This window comes from Paroedura picta, chromosome 7 (genome assembly GCF_049243985.1).
Source record: "Paroedura picta isolate Pp20150507F chromosome 7, Ppicta_v3.0, whole genome shotgun sequence".
In the NCBI taxonomy this organism is placed as follows: Eukaryota; Metazoa; Chordata; class Lepidosauria; order Squamata; family Gekkonidae; genus Paroedura; species Paroedura picta.
This window is the reverse complement of record NC_135375.1, coordinates 37,335,472-37,350,483: the sequence shown is the minus strand read 5'-3', so window position 1 is coordinate 37,350,483 and position 15,012 is coordinate 37,335,472. Positions and strand designations below refer to the sequence as shown.

Genomic DNA, 15,012 nt, shown 5'->3' with positions numbered 1-15,012 from the left:
AAACAGGACAAATCACAGTGGAGCAATACTAGGTGTCTTTGGTGAGCCAGAAGCCAATATATAAAAATTTCACAAAGTTTTTAGACTTCCTTTCACAAAAGCAATCACATCATACACTATACAAAAGATAATATAAACAGTGAAAAAGTGTCCCGTGAACTGGAAAATAAGGGAATGTATAGATCAAAACAGCTTAACATTTATCATAAACAGCAAAAATAATCAGGCATTGCCTGAAGTTTTAGAATGGTTTCATATTTCACAAAAGTAGCCCAATGGAGCTCAATCTAGGATCTTTTGGGTCTAATTTCTGGCAAGGATAAATGAGTAAACATGCAAATATGCACAGTAAACTGGACAGTTAGATTCATTCTATATTTTTTACACAGCAAGCTTGTTCACTAACTACCACTTAATACCATGTTTTAAGTATCTCAGACATTTTCCCAGTGTCTAGTAAGTGACTCTGCAATCACCATAAAGTAGACTTCACAGGAAAATGAGACATCTGAGATAGTCTAATCAATGCCTATTTAGACCAAACTTCTGGCAAGACAGACTTTTTGCCTTGCTTGCTATATCCTTGAAACAAAATATATTTTCAGTCATTTTATATCACCCAGCTTGTTGAAAGTTTTTCCTTGTTATGTCTACAGAGAATGATTGTACACTTTGATGAATCCATCATGCATTTCCACATTATGAAACTGGTTTCAGGTCATGGTGAGTTTCCTTCCATTTGAATTACAGATTTGAATGTAACTACATGTGGTAAGATGTTTATCCGCTAAAATCAGAGTTATCCCTAACAATAAATACCAATTCACACTAGCTACATTCAAATGAAATTAAAATGTTTTGAGAAATAGTGCTGTAACCCAAATACATGGCCAGTTTCATGGCATGTTGGAGTATACCTGGGTCATAGTCACCATTATAGCTATTTTACATATCTTTTTTAAAACTTCAGTTTATGAAGAATTAGCTTCAAAGCTCATTCCTAAGAATGGACCTTGAAAGGGTCCCCTCCCCTGGCCCCAGCTCGCAGCCGGATCAAGTGGGGCGGGCAGGGACTGGGCAGCTCGTTAGCAGGGCCAAGACAGAGCTCCTTAGCAGGCAGTCAGCTGGCCGGGAGGCCCTCGTCAACAGGCCCAGCCTAGCAGGCCAAGAAGCCCTCGTTAGCAAGCCCTCTACCACGACCCTTTGCCCAGGGTCCTCTCCCCTTACCTGCTGCTAGTTCCAGGCACTGAGGTGTCTGAGAGCAAAGAGGCTAGAGTCCAGAGACGGAGGGCAGGAGCTGCAGGGGCAGGGCCAATCAGGGCAAAGCTGGCTGCACCCTGATTGGCCCTATTCCAGCTTGGGCAGCCGTACACATCCCACCCCATAGGCTGTTTCACAAATATATAGAAGAACAACGATGGATAAGGATGATTTCTTTGAATTAGCCCTTATTGATGAATAGTATCTTCTACTTTCTTTTAATAAATTGTATACAATCCTAGAAAATTCAAAGCATGGCATTTTTAAAAATTGTTCCTGTCTGTCTTGAAGGTGCTAAAAATGAACAATTACATTACAATAGGAAGAACATAATTTTAAAATACTGTATCAAGGAAACAATCCTAAGAATGTGTATTCAGAACTAAGGGCCAAACTAGACATGATGGCGGGGGTCCATCATTTTAAAGTTAATGAAGGGATTTAAAAATGCTGCAAGGGATGGAGCATGGATAACCCCCTCTAGCCCTTTCTCAAGTGTCAATAAAGCTGTGGGGGCAAGGGTTTTGAACCTTGAAAAGTCACAGGGTAAAAATGAGAGTTCCTCTTCTCTCATATGGCACTCACAGCATTTTTAGATCACCTCATTAGAGTTTAAAATGGCTGAAGAGTCCACAAGTCAGACCAGTGGAAGCCATCTTGTCTAGTTTGGCCCCAAATCCCATTTTATTCAGTTGTGCATTCTCCTAGAAAAGTGTTCTTAGGGAGGCAACTGTAGTATACCTGGCTAGGTCATGAAAGAGTTGGGGTACATCTATCCCCTCCCTAGTTTGATGTATGCCAGTTTGGTGTAGTGGTTAGGAGTGCAGACTTCTAATCTGGCATGCCGGGTTTGATTCTGCACTCCCCCACATGCAGCCAACTGGGTGACCTTGGGCTCGCCACGGCACTGATAAAATTGTTCTGACAGAGCTGTGATATCAGGGCTCTCTCAGCCTCACCCACCTCACAGGGTGTCTGTTGTCAGGAGAGGAATGGGAAGGTGACTGTTAGTCGCTTTGAGCCTCCTTTGGGTAGAGAAAAGTGGCATATAAGAACCAACTCTTCTTCTTCTTCTTCTTCTTCTTCTTCTTCTTCTTCTTCTTCTTCTTCTTCTTCTAGTTTTGTCTCTTTGGAAGAACAAACTATAATATTTCACAAATATGTTGCTCACACAGCTCTCATTCATTTTATCACAGACAAATAATCCCATTTATTAGAATTTCCTTCTTCATATCAAAACATTTGAAACCAAGTCTGGCTTTGTCAAACAGATTAGTTGAGTCTGGTAGCTAACAATGAGTGACTAAGCTATTTCAAGATAAAAAGAACGTCAAATAAATTATCTCAGTATGGCTTACTTCATTTATTTATGTACGCTTCACAGCTGCAGCATTCATACACAAACATTCATTACTTTATAAAAGGATTAAAAATGGTTATATATATTTATATATACAAAATTATTTACTTTTTAATTTTTTACAAAAAGGTAGGTCTATCCATTGCCATCTTAAAAATGCAGAGAGCTGTAACATAGACCTATGGTTAGTGTTGTAAAACTTATGTTTAAAAAAGTGGCCCTGGTTGAGATTTATTGTATTAGCACTTTGCATTCCTACAGGCCCTCTTTGTCATAAAAAAAACTTCTTGGCAAGTCCCTTTTGGTCGATGCCGTAACCGGAATGGTCAGGTTCCCTGTTGCAGTCCTGAGGTCAAGGTGAATTTCCCTTGTGCTCCTTATGAAAGGTTCGTGTCACATGATTTTATTGGGACCTCTTGCAGAGAACAGACCGTCATTATTCTTAAAGCAAGGTTCTGCTTCCATTGTCCATCTTCCATTTGCAATAGCTCTTTTTTCCTCCCATGTTTTTTTTTAAGATCAGAAAACAATCTAAAACTATTTCCAGCCTGGTGAAGTACCTCAAGACAAACAAACAAACAAACAACAACAGAATGATTAAAGACCTCTGAGGCCAGATAGCCATAAATAAGTCTGAACTTAGTGTGACATCTCATTGTATATACAGGATTTTGAACACAACACACATTTAAACACCATTAAATCATCTTATTTACATTATCATTGGTGCTAAAATGGAACAGGTTTAATTATTACAGGATGCTGGTTTAGATCGTCAAATGGTCCCTCAACAATTAACATACTGGATAGGCTGGAAATGGATCCCTTTTCAAAGTGGCATATGTAGTAATTGTTGATATGTGTTGTGTGAGGTCCTTATGTTTCCACAAATTTTTGATAATACTCCTATAGCTGGTAGAGAAAGGCACAGTAACTTAGGACTTTGGCTGGCCCGGTGAGCGTCCCAGTGCAGCTAGAGTGTGTTCAACGCCTTGAATCCTGCCATGACCTGATCCAACGATGAAAATGTTTTGATGAGTTTAATGAATTTCCTTTTCCTGGTGAAGAATGTTTATAATAATATTTCTTAAAATAAGTCCTTTGGAATGAAGATGCTGAAAATAAAAGAGAAGGAAAAGATTACAAATATACCACCTTAACTAGAAACAATCTGAATATATATATTGGAATATATATATATTTAAAGGTAACTCACGAGTCATGCAGGTAATTTTAGGTAAATCCCATCGTCCATTTCCCTGGCACCGTATGGTTGGAACATGACGCTGGATGAAACCATCTTTACAGTGATATCTGATCAATGAGTTGATTTCATAACGAGGTTTCATCTTCCCAAAAGTCTTTGCATTTTCTACTATTGGAGGCTGGCCACAAGCAACTGAAAAATAAAGCATAAATTGAAGCAATGGTCAGGATTTATGTCTAGTCTCCCTATTTCTGAATGGATTTCTTTCCATGGAGTGTGATTTTTTACCCAGGGATACTCTTAATGATTCTTGGGCCTTAGGCAATAGTCCAGCTAGTTGCTCCAGAATCACAGCTACTGCACAGCTTACCCCATGCAGGGTAGAAGGGGGTCTTGCCCCCAAGAAGCCAGCTGCCTGAGCTCAGATAGGGTGAGCCTGAATGTTGGTGAGAGCCTGCTCTTCTTCTCTTCCTGGGGAATTTAGGTACTCAGAGACCAACCCAGCAGGGGACTTGGTGAAGTTGCTCCTATTGCTCGTTTGCTAAGACCAGTCCCTGTTTTTACCTTCTCCCTCCAGCTGTAACCTATATCCAGATACAGTAAGTTGTTTGGGTAGGTGAGAATACTGCATTTCATGAACAGAAACATTTCACTGGAAATGTGAATTTCCAATGTGAATTTCCACTCCCCCCTATTCTCACAATAAATGCCTCCCACAGCGTGATAATTTGATCAAAGGATGTTCATAAGGTAAAGGTTTCTAAGAGTAGTAGTGAGAAAGATGAATGAGCTTTCCGCATTTCTGACCATTGTAGACATTTGTAAACCAGAATGCTGGCTATGGTGCCACAGTCCAATTTTTAAAGTTCACAAGGGGGAGTAAGCAAATAATCCTCCTGCAGGAAACAGTTTACAATATGGATTGGACCTTTCTCCTGACATCTTACTCAGTTGTGACACAAAACTGCAGGAATGATTTTTTTTTTTGCACCATTCATATAGCCCAGCCTTGTAAGACATCTGCTGGTATCTGAACCCAGGTGTTTAGTTAGAGTAAGGTGAAGTTCTTGTACAATTCAGAATGCAGTCTGTGATTCTCCACTTAACAATTTTACCTGTTCCTTTCTTGCAGGTGTATGTGAGATGATAATTACATGGTACATCATTCCACTGGCCATTCTCATGCCAAATTATAACAACACAATCCTCTCCAGAGGAAAAGAAACTGTCTGGCTGGTTTGGTCTCCAGTTTTCATATTGCTGAGGAAAACAAAAAAGCAAAGCAATACTTCAGATTCAGAATTCTACACTGGCCTGACACCCAGATTTACTTTCTAATAGACCAACAGCAAGTCCAACATACAATTTTGTGACTAGAATAATCAAGTATTTTGCTGGAATATTAGCAGTGGTTTTAAAACACAGTAGGTGGTTTTGAGAACCACTTCATTTTGGCTTCTAATCTCAATCCAGTTCAGTTTGGTCTTCTCCTTACTGCAGCCCTCTTTCCACATGGATTTTGCCGATGAAATTCCCATGATTCTTTCTTCTGTTTTTACCAATGTGATTGGATCCAACCATTGAGATTGCAGCTTCACGTTTCACATAAATGGTGAGGACTAGATACTTGAGTTTATATTTTTAAAAGTCAAGCTTGTCAGCATTCTAATAAAGGCACACAGACTGGGGGAAATGACGTGATCAGATTGTACGTGCAGTTTTCAGAGCTACAGTTTCTCACTGTTGCTTAGACAAAGCAGGGAAATTGAAATTCTTGCCCTTTCAGAGGTCCATCTTACATCCAATTAACTGAGCTCCATTTATATGCATAAGATTTTTTTTATGGTTTCACACATCCTAAATAAAGCAGGTTTCAGTCCACTTCAGTGACTGTTCGCAAGTAGATTTTGCCATTTCACATAAGAAAATCCAGTTGCAAAGTGCATTGAAAGTGAATGGAAAGTGCATTATTCAGGGTGTGTGAAAGGACCCTATGTGTCGAACCTTGATCTGAGGAAACAGATTTACACCAGAGTGAATGCTGCAGTCTTCTTCTTCTTCTTCTTTAAGAAAATGTAACAGAGAAAGGAGGGGAAATAACTACAGACAAGTTAAAGGAACCTCTTTAGCCATTGTTTTTGGTGCTCTCAGAATTTAATGGAGATAAAAATAAGTTTCCAGAAAGGCAAGAATTCTCATAAATGCTAGGCACTTACCAGACAATCTGTCCCTTAAATGGTCAAAAGGGTATGCTTTAGCAGTGCTTTTATGTAATTTCCATCCCTACATCTTGGAGCTAGGCCACTTGCATGCTTAGAGAAGGTCTAAATTGTTTTGCTTTAATCCATTATAAAGTAATCCAAACACAGTGTCTTTCTGAGCACATTTTAGTAATAAAGCTAATGAACCACACAGATGTGCTGCTTGTGGAAAAGCTGAATATTTAAATCTTTCTTAGGCTGTGTCACCTTATCAATCAGGACTTCAATTATCTAAACAAGGGAATTGAAGCTTTCCAATAAAACCTTCTTTTATTGAAATATGATTATAGCTGAACCCCTGTGCATTTGTCCCCGTAAGTCAGGCCTGCTTAATATACCAGGATTTACTTATGAGTAAATAAGCTTAAGGATTTAGCTGTAAGTGATGATTTTTCCTCTCTAGTTAAGAATATTCCTGATCAGACACAATGCCTTCAAACCACCACACACCTGGTAGTTTCTTATTTTTGATAGCTCTACATTATAACTGTTTAATGATAAACAATCCCTTGAAGTGACAAAAGAAGAAGCCCTTGCTATTTTGTCAGTGTTGCTTTGTGCATGCTTTCAGAAACACAGATCTTTCACGTAGACAACTTTCATCCTGTTTTATAAGAAGAAAGCTCTTCTCTTTCCTGTGATATGGATTTCAACATGCCCCTAAGATTAACCAAAGTGCATGTGACTTTTCTGAGTCTAGAGAAACATTCTGACATGCAATCTCATATCTGCATTAGAAGGCTGTACCCACTCAGAGTGCAAGAAGGGATACACGAAATCAGGGGTAGTCAAACTGCAGCCCTCCAGATGTCCATGGCCTACAATTTGCTGACAGGGGCTCATGGGAATTGTAGTCCATGGACATCTGCAGGGCCGCAGTTTGACTACCCCTGCACTAAATTATTCTTATTATGTAGATCGCCCAGCCAGCATAACCAATCCACGAACCCACTTGATTCCAATTCAGATATAAAACTTACATCGTAATAGTCAAGACAGCCAGGATTTCCTTTGAAATCCTGTTCCAAAACAACTACGTGACTTCAGTCTCCTAACACCTTGTTCTCCCAAGAGGCTGAATTCTCATCTGAGTTTCCCAGTGCTAGCAAAGATGTATGTCTGCCAAGCATTGACCACCTGCAAGTCCTGGGCATTTCAACACTTGATATCTGATCCAGCAGCATCGCAAGGGAGCTGGATGTGGCTTGCAATAATAGCAGAGAGCCCTGGCTTGAGTTTTGTACAACAAACTCTGTGGTTTCACAAGAATATCTGACATCCCCAGGCATGACATGCAATTGCCTTCCATCTGAAATCATTGCTGTGCACATTTACTTTGGCTCTCTCGTTCTAACACTGCTTTTTGCTAGTGCCAGAACCACTTAACAGAGAAGAGTCCAGACTTCTGAACTGCTTTCTTAACCCTCTACCTCATAGGAATTGAAGATTTCCAATTCCTTATTGAGACAAGTTTCACAGATTGGGAGATAAGCCTTTAAAATGGTTCTCACAGCTTGTATTAAAATGCTTTCTAAAATATCGATGGGAATCTTTGAGAAGCAATGGCGTCTGACGGGTGGCTGGAAAGACTCATGCTGAATAGCAAGTTATAGATTACAAACTGTTCATATGACCCAGCCAGACTGGAACTCTCCCACTGTTCATGATATATAGGCAACAGATGAGGGATGTGAAGGAAAGGGGTGGGGAGAAGTCAAGGACACAGTCAAGGACTCAGCTCAAAAATTTTTTCTCTGGCATCCAAACTTCAGGGGTGGGATTTGGCAATAACAATTAGGTTCAAAATCTTTCTGACGGCACAGCCATCAAAGTGAAAAGCAAATGCAAGTACAAAGGGGTGAGTTAAAACTAAAAACGATAGCGAATTCATCTTGTTACCAGAGATTGCATCTCAGGACTGAACTCAAGGGGTTTACTCCAGAGTGGCTATTCCAACAGCAGAATGGAAGTTTTGTGTTTTCCCATTCCCACTGATCTCCACAAAATGCTGCTCCAGAGGGGCAGAGAACTCTGAGGAATAACATGGAGGGGAATACACTGGGAATCAGTGAAATTACCACTTTAGTCCAGGTCCAACCCATGAATTTGCACATGTTCTTTTTTAAAAATACCTTAATGTATGTTATTTCCAACTACTGTCTTCTTAGCACAGGGAAGAGGACATCCTTGGGCTGACTTGATTACCCTGGTGCAAAGGGAGTGATTTTTGCCAACCTCTTCTTCTGCAGCTGTCTAAAACATTCCTCAACATTTCTTCTACGGGGGACTCTCAGGAGTAATTTAAGATGGTATCAGAAGTCTCTTGTGGGAAGGAGAGACCAGTGAAAATGACCTCCTCCTTGCTCCTGCATGAATCTAGATGGGATTCAAGAGCATAGATATACAATTCCGTGATTGCTCCAATAGCTAAAGCTGCCATTTGAATTCCCTCAATGTGATGTGATGGTGGAAAGTGTCAGCAAGGTGCATCCGATTTACATAGGGTTGTTACGGTAAGAGGCATTCAGTGGTGGTTTGTCATTGCTGGCCTCTGCATTGTGACCCTAAGTATTTCTTAGTGGTCTCCCAGCCAAATTCTGACTAGGGCTGACTCTGCTTAACTTCTGAGATGTGAGGAAATTGGGCTGGCCTAGGCCATCAAAATCAGGGCAAATGTGATATATCTAACTTAAATTATATTAGAGAATTGCAGGATGGACTCTCAAATGTTAAATACCCAGGGAAGTACAGTTAAACCACTAGACTGCTTTTGGAGACTGCAGGAATGCAGAATAATGCCGTTCTAGATTCACTATATTTATATTTATATTTATATTTATATTTATATTTATATTTATATTTATATTTATATTTATATTTATATTTATATTTATATTTATATTTATATTTATATTTATATTTATATTTATATTTATATTTATATTTATATTTATATTTATATTTATATTTATATTTATATTTATATTTATATTTATATTTATATTTATATTTATATTTATATTTATATTTATATTTATTTCCCGCCACTCCCCGTAGTCTCATGGCAGGTAACAATAGTCTTTGTTCCCATTAAAATACCCATTAAAATACTTTGAAACAAACTCAACATGGCAGAAAAAACACCCAGTATTCCCTCCCCCTGCTATCAGAGCGACAGGGAGGATGGGGAGAAGATATAACCTATTAGACCCAGGGGGGGGGATGTTGGCTCTCATTCGCTGACCCCGGCCTCAACCAAAAACCTGGCAGAAGAGCTCCATCTTGCAAGCCCTGTGGAAAGCTGGTAAATTCCGCAGGGCCCGAAGGTCACCCGGGAGCTCATTCCACCAGGTAGGGGCCAGGACCGAAAAGGCCCTGGCCCTGGTCGAGGCCAGGGGCACTTCCCTAGGGCCAGGAACAACCAGGAAGTTCTCCCCCGTGGAGCATAAAGCCCTGCGGGGGGCATAGGGTCACAGGCGGTCCCTCAGGTATGTGGGTCCCAACCCACGTAAGGCCTTGACGGTCAAAACCAGAACCCTGAACCTGATCCAGACAGCAATTGGCAACCAGTGCAGCTGCCTCAGTACAGGCAGGATGTGGGCCCTCCAAGGTGTGCCAGTGAGGACACTAGCAGATGCATTTTGCACTAGCTGAAGTTTCCGGATTAAGGACAAGGGAAGGCCAGCGTAGAGCGAGTTACAGAAATCCAATATGGAGGTGACTGTCTCGTGGATCACTGTGGCCACGTGGTCAGGGGACAGGTAGGGTGCTAGTAGTCAATCCTGGCGAAGATGGAAAAATGCCTGGCCTGCTACTCTCTTGACCTGAGCCTCCGTAGTCAGGGAGGCATCAATGGTCACACCCAGATTCCTGGCCTGGGGCCCGGTAGTAAGTTGCACTCTAATTCTGCAGAATTTCCCCTGTGTCAACACTCTCTGAAGAGCAGGATGTTGGAAAAATCATGGATACTGAATAGATCAGCATAATTCAGCAGAAGAATATTGGAGGACTTCCCAAAGAGCAACCAGAAAATGGAATACAATCAGAAGAGAATCTGTGGCATAAGTTATTCCCTAATTAAATTATGTGACAGATGGATGAATGTGCCATTAGTAATTAATAAAAATAATTAATTAACAAGACTACCAATATTAATTTGGAAATCTCCCAGTATTTCTAGCTGTCTCAAACAGCTGTCCTGTTATTGAACATGCTCATTTTTAATTATGCTGCCTTTCTGAAAAGCTAGAGATTGTCTATAAACACCTTAAAGCAGGTTAATTAAATCAGCTATAAAATACACAGTATCATAGCAAAACAAAATACTATCGCACAAAGTTCAGTATAAAATGTCAACCACAATATTCAATGAGAGATATTACATAGACACAACCCAAACAATTTCCATCTACCATCAACCATAGGTAGTAAAAAGTTTGCAAAAGAGCTATGTCTTCTCTGGGAAATTTCATGAGTAAGTGGCTGAAGTGTACACAACCTGTTGAGAAGGAGCAATCAATAGGCTGCAGATGACACACCAACTCATAGAGAAGAACCACCCTGAGCCATGTGGAAGGCCGGCATAGATAATTAATTAATTAATTAATTAATTAATTAAATAATTAATAGGCTTCTATGGAGATTTCTAAGCCTGTTTTACCTCCTCAAGAGTAATACTCTCCTGAATATTATTGGGGCTAGAGGAAAATTTCAGTTCACATCGTGATAGGCAACATATTCATGGAAGTCTAGGGTCCTCCCATGTATAGAAGAAGAAGAAGAGTTGGTTCTTATATGCCACTTTTCTAGAAGATATCATTGGAAATGAAGTTTTCATTATGCTCAATCATTCTGAAATTTTCCAAGGCCTTCATGAAGCCCAAGTTTCACTGGCACCATCTCTGATGGGCCTCTGGTGGGGCCTAGAGTCCTCCCAGAATTACAACTGATCTACCGACTACAAATGTCAGTTCTCCTAGAGAAAATGGCTGCTTTGGAGTGTGGACTCTGTGATATTGTACTCTCCTCAGGTCCATCCCCCTCCCTAGACTTCATCCTCCAAAATCTCCAGAATTTTCTCAACATGGAGGTGGTAACCCTATCTCTATACTACCATCACCATTTTAAGGTGGAGGATACAGAATAACTTTGTGCTTATGGAAGTCTTTAAATCTTGGCATGTCTTAATAGTGTTTCCTCTTAGGAAGGCATAGAGTTCTCTGGATAGGCCTAATTTATATTTGCCACTGATCTGTCATTTCAGATAGACAGACTCCTGATATCAAGGAGTCTAATTTGGAAAACAAATCCTGAGTAAAGACAGTCCTCCAGCCCAACCAAGAAAGGTCCAGCTGACTATAAAATGTCCCAGCAAGTCTAGTAAACACTGGCTTTGTGGCACATGTATGTGTGCACGCCACATAATAACAAAAGGGCTGTAGGGAACAATTCCTGTTTTAAATTACTTAATCAGGGCTTTAAAAAATTAGTAACTGTTGAGATTTTAATGATCACAGGCACAATTTCTTAGAAGCTTCTCCAGTGAATTCTTCATCAAAACAGATAGGATTGGTACAAGAACTTTCATCTGCTTTGGCTGATCTCCCGTTCACTTCAGTTGGGGCTTTTGCAGGAGTTGTTCCTGCTGTTTGTTCTCCATTTCTTTTTTTAACTTTCTATTTTATTCTATTTCAGTATTCTTTCAAATAACACATTGCAACGAAATAAAACAGTTCATTTCCATTTTTGGCATAGTAATTATACTATGTTAATAGTCTATTGTTAATATTTTTTTTTACGTTTAGCTAGCCAAATGTACCAACTGGTACAAAAGTAGTATCTTTGTTCCATCCTACTAAGTTGTCTCTTCATTAAAATGCTATACTATATAGTCCAGTACAGCCATCACCTGGAAGGGGTTTCCCTTTCCCAGGGAAATCCAGCTGTAATAGCAAGCTTCAACATGTAGGTCACTTAGTGGGATACAATCAGCAATTCCAGAAAGATACTGTCAAGTATAAAACCCAACACATTCAACGTGCAGGACTACACAGAAAACAATCCCAAGCATCCTCTAACATAACGGTCCCCAACCTTCTTGTAGTTGGGGACCTCCTCTGAGGGTGGGAGAGAGCCGGCGGCCTGGCCACAGCAGCTGCACGTAAATGCGCATGTGCAGTTGCCGTGCATGCGCGTTTTCGCCACTAGGTGGCGCTAACGTGCATGTGCAGAACAGCCGCACGTGCGCGTTTTCGCCAGCAGAGGGCGCAAACACGCACGTGCGGCGGCTCCGCGCACGTGCGTTTGCGTCGCTGGCATGCCAGCGGCCGCACCTGCCTCTTCCCCCCCTCTCGCTGCGGGGGGGGGAAGGCAGGCGCTGCCACTGGCGGCCCGGTACCATGGCCTTAGAGGCCCGGTGCCGGGCTGCGGACCTGGGGTTGAAGACCCCTGCTCTAACAGACAGCTGCTGCTGCCACCTTTGGATTTCAAGCTATCCCTTTGCTGCACCCCTGTAGCTGTGGGTATAGATCTGAAATTATGCAGACTAAACTTTGTGAAATCCAAGACGCCCAAAGGGTGGATGAATACCACTTTCATTGCACAATGCCCTATCGCTACTTGCCATCTTCTGGTTCTAGTAGAAGTGGAATAAATTATGTCAATTACATGAATATGGAAACATCCCAGTGTGCATAATTTGCACAAGTTGCAGGATATAGCTTTTCTTGGCACGTCAGTTAGATTCTCTTGGAACACAGATTTGCTTGATTTTTTTCGCTGCAGTGCAATGCAGTACATGTTGTACATACTAATTCTACACCTCTAAAGAAATATGAAAATGATGATGCTTGCTAAACATATTTCAGTGGCCTGAATAGTGACAACATATCCCTTAAATTCTTCTTTGCAAGATTCATTACAGATATTTAGACAATCTGCCAGCTATTGTCTAAACTCTTCTATTTATCAGACATTCGTAAGGCATTTACATTGTGACTGCTCTTTAGCAGCTAAAGGATTGTATTCCTATTATCCGTTTTCAAGAATTATTGTAAATCAACATTTATGATCTATTACAAGGTATTAGTGCCTGCTATTCTTTGCTGATGAGAATTGCTTTATTGGGAATATATTTAAAAGAAACATGAATAACAATCTAAGTCCATTTCATTAGTGACTTTCTGTCATCATTCTATAAAGTGAATCACATAAAATATACAAACTTAGCTTCCCTACCATAAAATCTTGTGCGACTATTCAGATAAACTGTTCCAGCAAGAGTCTAGTTATACCTTATAGTGCCAACTTAAGCAGAATTAAGTGGGCCACTGGGCTTAGAAAGGTTCAACTCTATAACTCTGCTTTGCATGCCACTGTTACAGAACCATCCCAAGCAGGGATACTCAAAAAGTTCCATTTTATTTAGCAGGGCTTAATCCCAAGAAAATGTTCCTCGGATTGCAGTGGACGAAATTCTGTTTGGAAATAAATCCTACTGAATAATCTTCACAGTAGGATTCTTCCAGGGTCAGAGAACAATACTCACTTCCCTTACATTTGGAATAGATTTCAAGGATTGCACTGTTACTTGACAACAGACTGGTTTCTCAGTAATTTGGTAATAAATAATGCCAAAGGTTGTTAAAATGTTTGCATTCTGTCAAGGTGAAACTGTCATGACTAGCAAGACAACAGAGCCATTCATTGATTACAGCTATCCTTTCTCTCCCTCCACCCCCCATCAAATACCTGTCAAAAACTTGGAATGAATATCTGGAATTACACATTCCCGTCAACTTCTTTATGCTTCAGACTGCTACTTCCTGTTTAGTGGCATTTATCCTACCTCATTACATTGTTTATTTGTACTCCAAGAGAAGCTGGGTCATCTGACCTCTCCCATCATTTATTATGTGTTACATCCAAATTTATTCCAGTCCTTTACACACACTAAAGGTTTTATAACAAGATTCACATCAAGTCTGTCTCAACTCCTCCCTTAGCTCCTCCTCCTGTAACTTTCCGTATAAAAATTCCCTAACTGATTCATTCTGTCATATCGATTTTCTTCTCACAGCATATGAAGAAGCCAGCACTGAAATGCTGTTAGTCTTTAACTTGCCCCTGGGCTTCTAGTTTGCATTCCAGAATGGTAAACCAAGAAGAATGTGTAGTGAACCTCTACTATATCAACTACTAATACAAAAGAATAATTGCTTCACCAGTCAATGTGTGAAAAGCTAATAATCCCCCTCTACAGCTAAGATCAAGGAAGTATTTACTGTGAAGAAATCCCAAACATTGATGTATGGTTTTTCGGTATCTTTAAATTCCTCATTAGAGATAACAGAGAGAAAAAACTTTTCATTCTCCTTCCCTATAATCTCCCCAAATACCTTCTTCAACTTAAAAACACATACCCTGATATGAGCCTATCGTAAAGCCAAGGAAAGAACATATTAGGAAGAGAGTGAATCTATTAGTAGATAAACAATAGATGATTAGAGTTTATCAATGACTGGTTCAAAGCTGATCACTGGAAACTCTGAGCCAAATAGACCATTAGCTAGATTGTTTCTGCACTAGGGATATCATTTGGATTTGCATTTTTAAAGGGTCAAGTTCATCTGTTTCTGCACTGAAATTTTCCTCTTCGGGCACAGACATGAATTGCCTCCTCTCTTGACCTGAAACAAAGGAATCCCCAGAAAACCAGTTTTCATTTTTTAAAGCAGGGATTAATGGGGTCTAATTTGGAGCTGCCAAACACAGAAATGCGTGCAATGGGGATTTTCCCTGCACCTGCCATTTTGAGTTGTGGCTTACAAAAACTGCCTCTACTAAGCAGCTGTATTATAACTTGGCTTTCCCTGTATCTACTGCTGTTCAGTAAAGTGTGAATTACTCTACCACCATCTCTTGTT

The 15,012-nt window shown here is 40.2% G+C and overlaps 1 protein-coding gene across 7 annotated transcripts in view; it reads right to left on the bottom strand.

The window, feature by feature from the left end:
* Positions 1 to 2,445: 2,445 nt before the first annotated feature.
* VCAN (versican) overlaps positions 2,446 to 15,012 on the bottom strand; it is a 139,888-nt gene continuing 127,321 nt past the window's right edge. For all 7 annotated transcript variants that reach the window (XM_077347531.1, XM_077347538.1, XM_077347537.1 and 4 more), the window contains 3 exons: positions 4,943 to 5,087; positions 3,837 to 4,019; positions 2,446 to 3,735 (listed from right to left, as the gene is read on the bottom strand). In XM_077347531.1, coding sequence (XP_077203646.1) covers positions 3,605 to 3,735; positions 3,837 to 4,019; positions 4,943 to 5,087 — 459 coding nt within the window. In that variant the 3' untranslated portion in view covers positions 2,446 to 3,604. The remainder of the gene's footprint in view (positions 3,736 to 3,836; positions 4,020 to 4,942; positions 5,088 to 15,012) is intronic.